The sequence below is a fragment of the Asterias rubens genome, chromosome 7 (genome assembly GCF_902459465.1).
Source record: "Asterias rubens chromosome 7, eAstRub1.3, whole genome shotgun sequence".
Classification (NCBI taxonomy): Eukaryota; Metazoa; Echinodermata; class Asteroidea; order Forcipulatida; family Asteriidae; genus Asterias; species Asterias rubens.
In genome coordinates, this window is record NC_047068.1 from 2,673,205 (window position 1) to 2,686,938 (window position 13,734).

A 13,734-nucleotide genomic window follows, 5' to 3' on the forward strand; every position below is an offset into this window, starting at 1 on the left:
TGCTAAGTCCAGAGGCCAGCTATGCGTGTGCCAGTTTTAGAAGGCCTTTCAAACTTTTTTTTTTTTTTTTTAATAAAAACAATTGCAGAAATTTAATTGTGGACAAAGAAGTGTTCTAAAATGCATCAAAAACCTCTTCAGAATAATTAAAACTCACATGAGGTACACAGGAGATGTTGATGGTTAATGTGGAGGTACGATTGTGTCAGATTATTTCCTTCCCCCCCCCCCCAAAAAAAAAAAATCGACCACAAAATGATGCCCAAAATCCTCCGCTCACTTCTTCTGCCTGTTGTGTCTTCGCTAGTGGAGGCATTTAATGAATTTGCAAAACGAATCGGGATAAACTGTTGAGCAATAAGCGTTTGTCGCTCTGCCAAATTTTAGCCGAACCTGCTGGGAGAGCAAAAGCTGTAAATTTGCGCTCTGTTTATACGGCAGCTCCATAAAGTTATAGGTTCTTATATATAATTCTATGGGCAGCTCAAGTTGATGATTCTGATAAACTGCGTGCAATCTGAAGATTGTGCAAACATTGTAGATTGAGTTTTTTGTACACACGAGCGCGATTTGGCAATCATTGTCATTATTTAAAAAAAAAATTGTTTCCCCGGTTTGGCCCCAATGCTTGAGAAAATGGTTGTTGTGCGTGTGAGCGTGAGACAGAGCCCAAATGCATGAGTCTCACGGCTAATGCGTGAGACTTGCTGCATGATTTACATAAAATACTTAAAATCAAATTTATTGTGTCAGTGTTATTATTATGTCGTCCAATAGAGTTAAACTATTGATCATGCGTATAAGCAAAGGGAAGGAGCATGAAATCTTAAAATCTGCTTTCATCGTTTCAAAATTTCATCAATTTTTCTATTTTTCTCAACAACAAAAAAGCAGGTGGCAAATTTTCGGGCACTAGAGTAAAATCTACTTTTCAGAAGGCAGAAAAGGAGAAAAGGAAACGGTCAAAATCGCTCAATATACTTGTTTTTCTAATCTGATAGCGAAAACGCAGGTGGCCACTTTTCGTCAGCCAACATAGAGGGAAAGTAAAATTTGCTTTCCTGGTAGCAGAAAAATGGAAAATGCATTTTCCCAAAACATTCAATATCATTTTCGGGTGGCAGAAAACTAGAAGGTGGAAAAATTCATATGACAACAGCGTTAAATCTGTCTTTTAGCTAAATATCTGATAGCAGATGAACAGATGGCCACTTTTGGTCCTGTGAAACCATTACTAAAACAAGTTGTTTTTTTCCCTCAAGGTTGCTTCCTGGATAACCTTCAGAGGAAAGGTCGTGATGGCTACAATGTGTTCTTAGAATGCTTGGTTGAAACACATCCAAATGTATACAGAAGACTTACAGGTCAGGAACCGGAAGCCCCCGTCAGGGAACCAATAAGTGGCTCATACACTACAGGTGTGTTTTTATCTTAAGTGCTTCTTTTCAGAATGTGAATGGGAGCCTTTTGGACGCTTGGTGGCAGCAGACTTACCAGGTAAAATCCATTGTTCTTGGTCTTGTGGGCACGCTCAAAACTATGTAAACAATGGAAATTTACCTGGTAAATCTGCTGCCTCCTAGCGTCCCAAAATCTCCCATTATCGTACAACCTAGTCTCTACAATACTTGTACGTGTATTTCTTGTCTACTTTTCAGCAGTCACTCACACTCAATTTAGAATAATATTTTTAGAGGAACAAAAAGAAATGTCTGGTGCCTAGTTTGTTTCTGCATTCTTACTAAAAACAATACTGAAAAGTATCACCTCAGAAATTGGCGCCCCCCCCCCCCCCCCCCCCCATCTGAAACTCTTGAATCCACTTTTGCAGTGTGCGTGGTTCAAGACCAGCCTACACTGGTAATTAAATATACTTTGTATAATCTGGACCCATGTTACAGTCATCTTCCTTAGTCCTACAAGCTTTGAATATTAAAGGCGCTCGCAGCTGTAATGATCAAAGCATTGTGCCCGTGCTAAAAGCCTTCAAGTTCATTTATTTCAAGTCGGGTGTTTCTGTACAAAGACCTGCTTTTTAAAGTTTTGCTTTGGAAAAACAATATCATGTAAAGTTTGTGAGGATCCAATCTTCACTACAGTTAAGTGGTAATGACTGAGTTGTTGACTTGCAGCTGTTACATATTAACCAGCCACACCAAGAGGTCATGTCACCTTCACCACCACTATTCTATTACAGAAAATACGTCACCTCCAAGCAATTCACTGACACAAAAACAAAGGCTTTGACGCCACCCACACACACTGCAGCTCCCATCAGTATCCTGTAGGAATTCTTCGTCTTATTACAGGGCGCGATGTATACACGCTTTTAGGTTTGCTCGTAGTGATACACACTGCACGCGTAAAGACCTTATTTTCAACACAAAAATCTAAGAAAAATATAGGTTACAGCAGAAAAAATTGCCATTCCTGTGGCAATTCATTGCCTCCCTTGGACTTCAATGTTCATCCGCCTTCTGCTGTTGTTGTCTCTGTTCACTGGATAACTGTTGCGGAATCTGTACTTACTGGATGTTGGTTCATTGGGAATCTTTACTTTTTTGCTAGATAAAATCACGTCAGTTCCTACACTTGGGCGGGAAACTAGAGCCGACTCTCATTGTGAATACTACATCACCCCAAATTCATGTAAGAAGTCTTCCTTCAGAAAATATTGTAGTTTCCTCCTACTACTGGAACGACCTTTCCTTCGGGCTAAGCCAGAAAACCGTGTACATTGACCCGGCCCCGGCAAATAGTGGTTCATAATAGAGAGGTTGCGTGACCTCTGCTCGCAACAGCAGATGCACGTTTTAACCGTTTCTCCGATAGACAAAATATTTGGTGAAGGTTTTCTTTCAGTGTTTTATTTGGTAAGACAATGAATTACTTCAAGCACATAATGTTAACTCCGGATAATGCAAGTCAACGCCGATCGATACTGTGAGAAAATACTAACGAGTTTTAATTCGTTAAAACAACAATTGTTAAAACAACAAAGATCCATATGAATTCAAAACTGCCGACTGGTCTCCAAACATTGAACTTTTCTCATCAGTGTCGTAGCCAGATATAATAAGATACCGTTACTCTGATGAGCGCATTTAAGTCCAGTGATGCACTATACAATCAAATTGGATGGGTGACGGAGGTAAAGGTGCACATCAAGCAAAATTTGCTTGTGAAAGTAAACAAACTTTGCAGTTTTACGCTACATTTAGCAACATTTCGGCAATGGTGGTGTGGTATTTGGCTGGCCGTCATCGGCACTCGGTATATTTGAGATTCAACTATCTGAAGTTAAAATACCTATTAAGTTCAACGGTTTTGCCGCACTTTTTCACCATTTTGTGTCTAAAGAAAGTAATAAACTGTATTTTAAAGATTTTTTTTTCATTAATTCTTTTATATAACACTAGCGGGAAACCCCCGCTATGCGCGGGTCCCGCTAGATTTCTGCGCTTTTTCAGTTTCACAAAGCACTTAGATTGATCTTAACTTTGTATCAATCTTAATTGCTAAGCAAAGAGTGACGTCACAATACCATTTATTTTTTCTAGTTCAGTTTATTTTTGTTCCTGTCCCGTATCATTTATTAGTCCTTTTTCTGTTTTCCTTTCCAGTGTTATTTCCCCAGCCCCGTAATTTTGTTTTCATCCTGCGTCCTGATCATTATTTTATCGTCCTGTTTTTCCCGTTTTGTGTTATTTGTCAGTCAAATTAATTATGTTAACCAAAGCTTAAATATAATTTGTCATGTGGGTTGTTCCATTTATTTGGGTGCCAACTTGTGACATGGTGGCCAAAATTTCAAGATAGTTAAATCTTTTAAAACAAGTCGCCTAATAATGGTGTAGCATGTAAATTATTAGAAACCGTTTGAATTTTAAAGTTTAAAAGAATATTGACCGAACAAGAACAGTTCAAATGAGAATGCATCTGGCAAATTCCCCGTGTAAACGGGACACCAACATTTAATAGTCTATATAAAGGTAACAAATATTGAAATAAATCAGAGTTACACCAAATTGACACTTTACTTTGACCCCTTTTAACATTAAATGACATTTGGTAACGGTTCATTTTGACAAAAAGCATAATCGGACGACCACATTTTTACATATTTTTACATTTGTAACACATTGTGGGCAATCTTGGTTCCACAAATTGTGTTCAGCCCCAAAACTAAATCTTGCTACATAAAGTGCATTCTAATTTCTGGAATAGAATGTATTCAAACCATTCTAAAAGCAATTAACTGATTGCATAATGTAAATGGCCACAAAATCACCCCCCAAAGTGAAGTTCCACGTGTAAATGGGACACTAAAATCTTTGTGTCCCGCTTACACGAGGAACAAAGACCAAGTTTCAGTGAGTGAATGTGTTTCCTGTGATAAAACAAAATCTGCTTGGACATGTATGCACAGAAATATTTGAGATGGTTAGTAGCACAATTTCATGCTCACAGTACCAATACATGCATGAAAGGTTCCACGTGTAAATGGGACACCAACATGTTTTGGCAAACCATTTACACGTTGAACAAAGAGCCAGTTTCTGTAATGTTTGTTTCTGTATTGTTGTGTTACAAATACACAACGGGCTTAATGCATGCAGTTTCTTTGAGATAGTACATGTATGTAATATTTTGGTCTGAATTTGGGTTTTAGTTTACAGAATTGTTTAGTTTTAATACACACTTCATATTATCATTGGAGCAGAATGTGGTTCTCAAATCAAGTTGCTTTATAGAAACTTAAATTTGTCTCAACTTTTCTAACTTATGATCAATGATCATGAACAATTTGTGTTTGCACAAGTTAAATTTAAGTTAACTTCATTAAAAACAAAACATGCTTTCACAACACCGCCTAATTGTTCTTCGTCACAATGCATTTACTAACATCAAGTTTGAACTAATATAAAGATTTAACTAACATCAAGTTTTAAACATTACATTGAATCTCCAGTTGGTTTTTCTAAGGATTCCTGCGACTAACACTTTGTTTAGTTGAATTTTGATTAACTCTTTTTTTAATTGTTTAATTTGGAATTACTCTTTCAAATTTTGAGACTGATGATTCAAAATTGGATCACCAAGCTGAAGAAATTTCTTTGAAATTAAAGGAGTTGATAACCTGCAATTCACAGAAGGCCCGGACACAAATGGTCTCATAATAGAACAGGAAAGCGGCCTATTCAACAATGTAATTTTTGTCTTGTTTTACTTTGCACTGAAAAGTTCTTCAGCACCTTTCAAGTTAAATTTAAAAAACAAGCGTGACCCGACAGCAACAGGCTCTGGTGCATCAAGCTTTGCAACGATGTCGGTGATGGGCTGCAGAAAAAATACTTCGTCACCCTGCGACCAGGTGTATTGGTTGCTACCCTTTGCTTTGACCATGTACGAGAGACTGTATGACCCATCTTCAGGTACAGATGCTACCTGCACTTCGGAAAAAACAAAGGAAATGGTACAAAATGAATTACATTATACATGTAAGAGTGCCACTTTGTTACCTTAGTATATACATGTAGCTTATCAACATGTATTAATCAACTAGACTTGAGATTTTTCAATCCGATAGGCAGTTTCTATTCTCCCTTTTAATAATTAAGTTTATTGTGTAGATAGTAAGAAAATAATTACCTGTGCTACATGTAATTCATCTGATCTTGCTCTTCTTCCAGTACTAGTTACCCTTACTGCAACAAAATCTTGTGCACCAATGGTTGTTAACAAATTGGCTCCATCTGTTAAAAGAGAAAAGAACAAAAATTACAAAACAATCATAGGAAACAAGGCTTTTGCTTTGAAAAGTGGTTGACACAACCAAATTATCATTCACCTCTTCATTACTGTTTTTTAAAGGTATCTGTTCAAAATATCACCCCTACCTTTGATATTATCATCATGTGGATGTGCTACAACTTCTTCTGTGGGGAGGGCAGAATCTTCTTCTCCTGTGTGGAGGGCAGAATCTTCTCCTGTGTGGAGGGCAGTATCTTCTTCTCCCGTCATGCTTGTGGGGTGGGCAGTATCTTCTTCTCCTGTTGGGTGGGCAGAATCTTCTTCTCCTGAGTGGAGGGCAGTATCTTCTTCTCCCGTCATGCTTGTGGGGTGGGCAGTATCTTCTTCTCCTGTGGGGTGGGCAGAATCTTCTTCTCCTGAGTGGAGGGCAGTATCTTCTTCACTTGCGTGGAGGGCAGTATCTTCTTCTCCTGTGGGGTGGGCAGAAATGAAAAAGATTGGAATAAAAAACAATTACAATAAGATAAGTTTCTGGTGTTGTTTATTTTTATTTACCTTTTAAGGTATTATTTTTGAAGTTATATTTTACTATATTTCATTTTGTCAAACTCCCAAAAAGTAAATTTAAATAATTAAGTGACTGCATGCAAACATTTCCATTAACTAATTTAAGGGTTTTCACCTTGTTCAGTCGTGCTTGCACAATAAACAAATTTTTGATCAAAATGTAGCATAACAAAGTTCATTTACCTGTTTTTCCGTTCTTAAGTTTAACCTCCTTCCAAGGATGTACATATGCTGCATTTACACATCTGCCAGTGCCACCATGTACTCCAAGACACGAATCGCAGAAACAGGAGAGATTCCGGGTAGCAACTCGTCCTCCCTTCACACTCTTGATACTATGGAACTTCCTTGTTCCCGGGACTGTTCTTATTGCCCTGTCTTGCCGCTTTCGCAAAACTTCTTCATGCTTTACAAAAAGAACAGATCTCCTAAATGAAGTGCAGCACTGGTCCTCGGTAGCATCTTTTGTTACATTGCCTTCAAGATAATCATACAATTGCTTTGGGGTGCTGATGATGGCAGTTCCAGCTTTGACGGCTTCCGCTGCTTTTCTCTTCACCACTCCGCTTTCCCCATCGCTGGCACCTTTGCCATGTCTTGTGCCTGAATAGTTGTGGTGGATCGTGTGCCCAAAATCTTCTCTTCCGTAGCTGATATCCGAAATGGGCCCCTTGCTCTTATATTGACAACTACAACCATCTGAAAACCGGTAAAACTTTGTAATCATCAAGCCTCTTGTTGCAGTCAAATGGTTTGTAACTTTTCTATGAAAAGTATTAACCAGGTGGTAGTCGTGGTTCAAATCATCGCTGATGATAATGATACTTTCCCTTACTGATTTCAGACATTTTGGACAGGAATAATAGGTGACAACAGGGTGTACTGTTGCTGAATCTTGGGCGTAGTAGGCGCTTTGTACTTCCCGTTGGTGTTCGCATTTGAAATTCTCTGCAAAATCGTACACCCCCAACACCTCGTCCATATGTATGTTGTTGAGCAGATTTTTTTGTTGATTATTCTGCCAGTCTTTGTTGAATAAGTGCTCGCTGAATGGGTGAATCTCAGTCTTGAGTTCTGTTACCAAATCCATGGCAGTTCCCTTCATTTCGATAGGCTTTCTTTTTTTTACTTGTTTCGTTCCCTTTTTGGTGAAACACGTTGTTGTCACCATGGTCCATCGTTTCCACTTGATGCTTTTGTTAGGGTCTGCAAGTATAGGATGAAGTCTTTGATCCATTTTATCAACACCACATTTCGTACATTTTCTTGTGATACATGAGGGATGGTTAAAGTCACACCCTGGTGGCTTGGGGCACATCGTTGTTCTGATAACGTCATATCCATCTTTGAAGGTTCCCTTGTGGATGCTGTTGACTGCTTCTATTTTGAGATTTATATTTTCACAGTACTCACAGAGACAGCCAACATACTTCGCTTGTGCTTTAGTTTTTACATTTTTGGGTCTGAGACTGTAGAAGATCCCTGCACTTACTGGCTGATCTGGATGCATTTTCTTGTATTTATGGTACAAATCTGCAACTGTTGATTCCATTAGATGTCTTGGTTTGTAGGTTTTTTTGCTTACAAATTTTTTATCAGGCAAAGGATTTGAGTTGGCTTGGTAGAAATTTCCGATGAGTTTAACCCTTTCCGATGGGATACCTTTTCGGCCGGCTGATTGTTTCCTTGCTCTTTGCAGAAGTTTGCGGCTACAACCAAAATGTCTTGCAGCCTTCCTTTGTTGCTTGACATTTTTTAGGGCACTGAGAGACATGGCAATATGCTTCCGTTGTGGAGAATTTCTTGGTCCTGAAAAGACATCGCCAAGGGCTTTCATCACTCCATCATGTAATGGATTTCTGCCTGTTATTCCCGCCTTTTTTAGTGCGGCAGTTTTCCTTGGTGAAGCTTTCTCTACAAGGTCAATTGTTGTGGAAACAAAATGCGACCTCCGTTGTGGCATAGCTCCTCTGGCGCGTTGAAGGCTCTTTCGCCTGGCATCATTTGACCGTATGTCAATAGCGTCTTCGCCTAAATCATTATTTCTGTTCTGCAGCATTGTGGTCCGTTCGAGCAACTCTCTCTCTTTTGCTCGCAACTGGTCCTCCTGATCTTTCAACTTCTGTTCCATCTCTTTCATCTTTCTTTCCATTCCTTGAACCTTCATTTCTCTCACAATTGCATATTTTTCTCGTCTTTGCTCGTTAATCTTGGCCGTCTCTGCCGTACTTTTCTTAGCACGATATTTTTGCTTCCTCTCAGTTTCATAATTTTTTTTTTTATCATATTCTCTTCTTGTCATGGCTTTTTTAGCTTTGCCTTTCTTCTCATCAGCTCTTTTTCCTGCATTCATCTTTGCCATCCTTTTCCTTGATCCCTCATTGCAACGTTGTTTTCTTTCATACCACATCTCAGCCTCTTCTCTTTCTTCTTTACTTAGATTTCTCTTTTTCAGCTTTTCCTCGGCAGTGGCACAGGATAGACGGTAGTAACTACTGTACATCTTAGCATTCTTCTTCATCTTCTCGTACTTCTCAGGTTGGCTTTGTTTTGCATGGTCTCTCCAATTTTGTGTTTTTCCCTTTGAAGGTAGCGGAGCAGTGCTTGTGGAGGCACCCTCATCCAGGGTTCGATTCAGGCACCCTCATCCAGGGTTCAATTCAGGCACCTAATCCGCAATGTGTATGGTAGAGGCATTTTCTTCTTCTTTTTTTCCTTTGAAGAGGTTGTGGAGTCATCTTTATCTGCTTTTTGCTTCTTTCCCCGAATCCGCAAAGTGAATGGATGCATCTTGGAGTAAGCTTTAAAGGCAAACTAACCCTACAACAACAAATGTAAATTGGAATGTTTTATTATAAATAATAAATTACAAACTTCAAACTAATTGTTTTCCCATGGATTATGATTTTTATCATCTGTTATTTTACATTAGCCCTAACAATAAACAAAATTGTCTACTGTTAAAGCTTGGAAAACAAACTTTAAATCAGGGCCCAAATTCATGGCTCTGCTTGTCGCTGAATTCTGCGCTTGCGATCACCATTCTCCGCTTACTGTGCAAGCACCAATTTATTGCGCTAGCTGTGTAAGCGAAGATTGCTTAGTATTAGTAATGTGGAGTACACATTCACACAAGCAAAAATTCCCCGCTTACCTGTGAAATATGCTTGACGTAAGCGCAGAATTCCCTGCTTCCGTAAGCGCCGATTCTTTGCTTACAGTAAGCAGAGCCATGAAATTGGGCCCGGTGTGGCGGTTTCAGACTTCCGCCGTTTTCAGTTTTCCGGGTGACCAAATACGGTAGCATTACGTCATGCGATGTCTGCGCACAGCGAGCAAAAGTAGTCCATTTTACGTGCCGTATTGAGTAATCCGTCCGTGATACTCTCCGGTTTTGTAGCTGTCATGGCGTCGTCCGTGAGTACATCAAGCGGAGATCGCGTGGATCGTCTCGGAGACTTTGGGGTAAAAACCAGGCAAATAATCCTATATTTAACCAGCGGTATTTATACTGAAGGAGCTTCAGAAAACCAGAAGAGGCTAGTACGTTGCCAATCGAAACGGTACACGTATGATCAGACCAGTAAGTACTCAATAGAATAATTAATAATCCGCCTTGGGGTTGGTATGTTCCGTGCGGTAGTGTTACTGCTTGTTTACCTCATGTACCACCACGCAGTTTAACCCTGTGGTGTGTAGTTTGGGAACTTGTACTTTATAGAGCAATGCTCTATTTCCATGGTACTATTATGCTAGTTACTGACTGTACATGTACTCTGTAGTACTACAGTACTAGAGTAGTGTATAGGATTCGTATAGGCATTTTCTTGTAACGACATTGTATTTTTAGTTTACCAACCAAAAAGTGTATTTTGTTATTTATATGCATACCATGCATACATCGGGGAATATGATTACATGTAAGAAATGTTATTAGAGGGGGAAGGGGAAGAGCAAGTATCAGGAGAAAGGGGAGGGAAAAAGATGAACAAAGGGGAGGGAGAAGTAGTCAGGGAGAGGGGGAGATGGAGGTCCATGGTGAGGGTTACTGTTGTGTTGTATATACTGGTTACGTAAGGGAAGATGTCATAATGGAAAAGAAAAGACGAAAATTGAGGGGAGTGTTTATACTATACAAAATAAATAGTGGGCGGGTTAGGTAATGAGTAAGATGTGACAGTGGAAGGGAGGAGTTGGGGTTAGAGGCTGGTGTATGTATTGAAATGATGGGAAAGAGGGATGGATGATGAGGTGCTATCGGTCACTAGCAGCCGCTTGCTGTTTACGGTCATCGCAATGGCAAATGGGAAGGGGGGTGAATTTCTTTTCTTCTTCTCCATTAATTTTGTTTAAAACCGATATATTTTCACCACTTGTGTCAGATTTTGTTCTATTAAACAAAATAAAAACTTTTACCCTTAGCCAGCAAAATTTGTCAGAATGTAAGAGATAAATAAAGAGCTAGCTTGGAGAACCTGCCCAAAGACTTATCTCCATTTTTACATGGTTGTTTATGTTTATTTACAGTTTGCAGAGCAGCTTCTAAATGGCATCCCTCCCTGTGTACTGCGCCACTGCCATGTACGACAATTTCGAGGTTATGTTGGTGCACGATTTGTGTCACTTAAAGGCACTGGACAGGTTGGGTAATTGTCACTTGGTGTATCCCAAGTGTTGCGGTGATTAGGAATGATTTGGCCTGGGTTTAATTCAATTTCTCCTAATAAGACAGTCATACTCTTGATGGTCACTGCATAACCAAAAGAGCCACAGAAAAACATAAAGAAAAGATATCAGTTTTTATCAGACAAAGTTCATGAGAAGTGTTTCTGTCAGAAACTGTGTATTCTAGTTGCAGGTTATTCTTTCTGCGTTGATAATTGCTCCAGATTTTCGGCAATTATATCAAGAATGCTGCCACCACATTTTGAAATGAAATTTTTACGGGTTGGTTTTATGGTATATACATGTACTGTATTTGTATTATATTCGTGGATTTTTCAATCTATAAAGTTATTATACATATTGTTATAGATCTCATCGAGTAATTGTTTTCTAAAAAACTTTGCTTCCTTAAGGGGTATATGTACTTTTTCCTAACAAAAAACACAATGTCCACAGATTTACATTAAACTTACACAGTTTGAAGATTATGATAGTAGAAAGCTTCCCTGAAAATACTATGTGCTGAGGTGCTGTAGTTTTTGGGAAATGAGTAAAACAATGTCATGAAAATAATTTTCGTCTCATGAGACGAAAATTATTTTAATCATTTACAAACGAATTTTCATGACATTGTTTTACTCATTTCTCAAAAACTACAGCACCTCAGCAAGTAAGATTTGAAGGGAAGCTTTCCACTATCATTATCTTCAAACCCTGTAAGTTTAATGTAAATCTGTGGACATTTTGAAAAAGTACATACATTGTATCTACAATTATAAGTCAATACTGTGTAATTACAGATGTGTTCTTATGTGTGAGTAATAAATCATAAATAAACCTGTGAAAAACATTTTTATTCTGGTTTAGTTTATTTATTTATTACCGTTTTTTATTTGATTTATTTAGTTATTTATTTATTTTTTATTTTATTCTAAATTGTATAGATACACCAAACTCGTGATTTGCCATTTGTTGGAGTGTTTTCTCTGTTTATTTCTTTAAAGGCTGGGTATTTATAAATGTTTGCTTCTGGGCCAAATTCGCATGTAGGGTAGCCGTAAAGTAACACATGCAAAACAAAACTTTATATAATTTTAAAATGAGAAATGGGCTTTGTTTTTTATACAAGCAGTGTGACCTGCTTAAAGTTGTACGCATGAATACATGTAAAGATAGGGCAAGAGAATGTGACTAAACAGAAAAGAATAGTAATAGAACAACTTGGGGGTCACTGAGAGAGCAACAGAGGGCGCAAGGGTACTCGCGGCAGTATTTTTGCCTGGCTACGTCACCCGGAAAACTGAACACGCCGGAAAGCTAAAACCGTGTTAGCAACGTATCGAAATTTCCGGCTACGTCACCCGGAAAACTGAAAACGGCGGAAATCTGAAACCGCCACAGGTTGGTTGGTTGAAAGGGCAAAAAAACAATTGTTGTGAAAAAAAAAAAAAAAAAAAAAATTTTTTTAAGGAATCTTTATCACTATCAATATCAGGGGCCTATACCATTGGAAGAAAAAATAATAATTAAAGGGCACAATACCTATAATTGTGATCGGTTGAGGGAGAAGATAGTTTGTTTTTGCCAAATGTAGAAGAGTAAAAAATTAGATTTGTTTTTAAAAGGTCAGTCGGAATGCCCGAATCTACAGAGCGCAATCCACAGATTGCGCGCGCTTTTGCCTAATCGGCAGATTGAGCTGCACATTTTGCAAAGCGTAATATATTATTCTAAATTTGCAAAGCGTAAACTGCAAATTGCGCACAAGTTTGTCAAACTCGTTGCGCAAATCCGTTGAATGCGCTCAAATACATCGTAAACAACACACGAAAGCTGCAGCGTCCCTTTGACAGACATTTACGATGTGCTATTCAATTTGTTAAACATAAATATTCAACAAGAATTTGTCACGAATTTAATCACCATTCGCTTATATACTAATGTAAAATTCTCAATACAAATATCAACGTGTCAAATACTAATTCATAACAAGACCAAAAAGCCGTGTTTGGCAACAACCACCACTACGTAAATCAGGACACTGATCATGTTGGTGTCTCTCTACAGTTGTTTACGCTGTGTTTTATTACTGGTAGAAATAAACATTACGCAAACAATACCTCACTATTCTCCGGCTATTTTCAACCAGTCACTTCATACAAATATATATATTATTCCGTTAACATTTAAGCGTGTCAACTATTAATTCATAACACGATTACAACTACAGTTGGGCTACTACCCCTCACAGCGTAAATCGGGACACAATAAATTTCGTTTCCCGAACTCGATGAGATGCCCCATTTTAGATTTGTTGCATGATTATACGACCTCGTGTCTTATTTTGACATTCTTTAACAAGTTCAGAGCATCGATAGCTATAATAAAATGATACATAAGATCAAGTAAAACGAACTTACCCACAAATTTGTTGGTCAATGGCAAATCCCAACGTAAATGCCACAACAACGTAAATGATGGGACACACAGTTGTTTTCCACCTTCGATTGTAGCGTGGAAAATGGCGACTGAAAATTGCATGCTCGTTGTCTAGCAGCACATCCGGGACCTTGAATGACGTAGTTCGTTCAGTCGAAAAATTACCGATGTGGCTCGAGTGCGCTGGCTAATTTTCACATCGTAAATAAATCGTTGGGACACGAATGTTCGCATTTTTCCACAAAGTTGTAAGATTTGTGACATGTAAAGCTACATTTGTTTTATAAATATACCAATTAATTGGTTGAT

At 38.5% G+C, this 13,734-nt stretch overlaps 2 protein-coding genes across 2 annotated transcripts in view; one reads left to right on the forward strand and one right to left on the reverse strand.

The window, feature by feature from the left end:
* Positions 1-13,734, forward strand: part of LOC117292605 (caspase recruitment domain-containing protein 9-like) — an 82,340-nt gene that overhangs the window by 32,243 nt on the left and 36,363 nt on the right. Inside the window, exon 3 of the mRNA XM_033774718.1 lies at positions 1,263-1,418. Coding sequence (XP_033630609.1) covers positions 1,263-1,418 — 156 coding nt within the window. The remainder of the gene's footprint in view (positions 1-1,262; positions 1,419-13,734) is intronic.
* On the reverse strand, positions 4,999-9,264 carry LOC117292604. Its single transcript, XM_033774717.1, has 4 exons — positions 6,505-9,264; positions 5,901-6,224; positions 5,653-5,756; positions 4,999-5,448 (listed from the first exon to the last, which is right to left on the reverse strand). The coding sequence occupies exons 1-4, from the start codon at positions 8,840-8,842 to the stop codon at positions 5,227-5,229; spliced, it is 2,988 nt and encodes a 995-aa protein (XP_033630608.1). The 5' UTR covers positions 8,843-9,264; the 3' UTR covers positions 4,999-5,226.

Coding starts and splice junctions, on each gene's coding strand:
- LOC117292604 (XM_033774717.1), bottom strand. CDS start 8,842: ATGAAGAAGAATGCTAAGATGTACAGTAGTTACTACCGTCTATCCTGT. Junction 6,225..6,504: donor ACTTAAGAACGGAAAAACAG/GTAAATGAACTT, acceptor CCCACCCCACAG/GAGAAGAAGATACTGCCCTC. Junction 5,757..5,900: donor ACATGATGATAATATCAAAG/GTAGGGGTGATA, acceptor CTCTTTTAACAG/ATGGAGCCAATTTGTTAACA.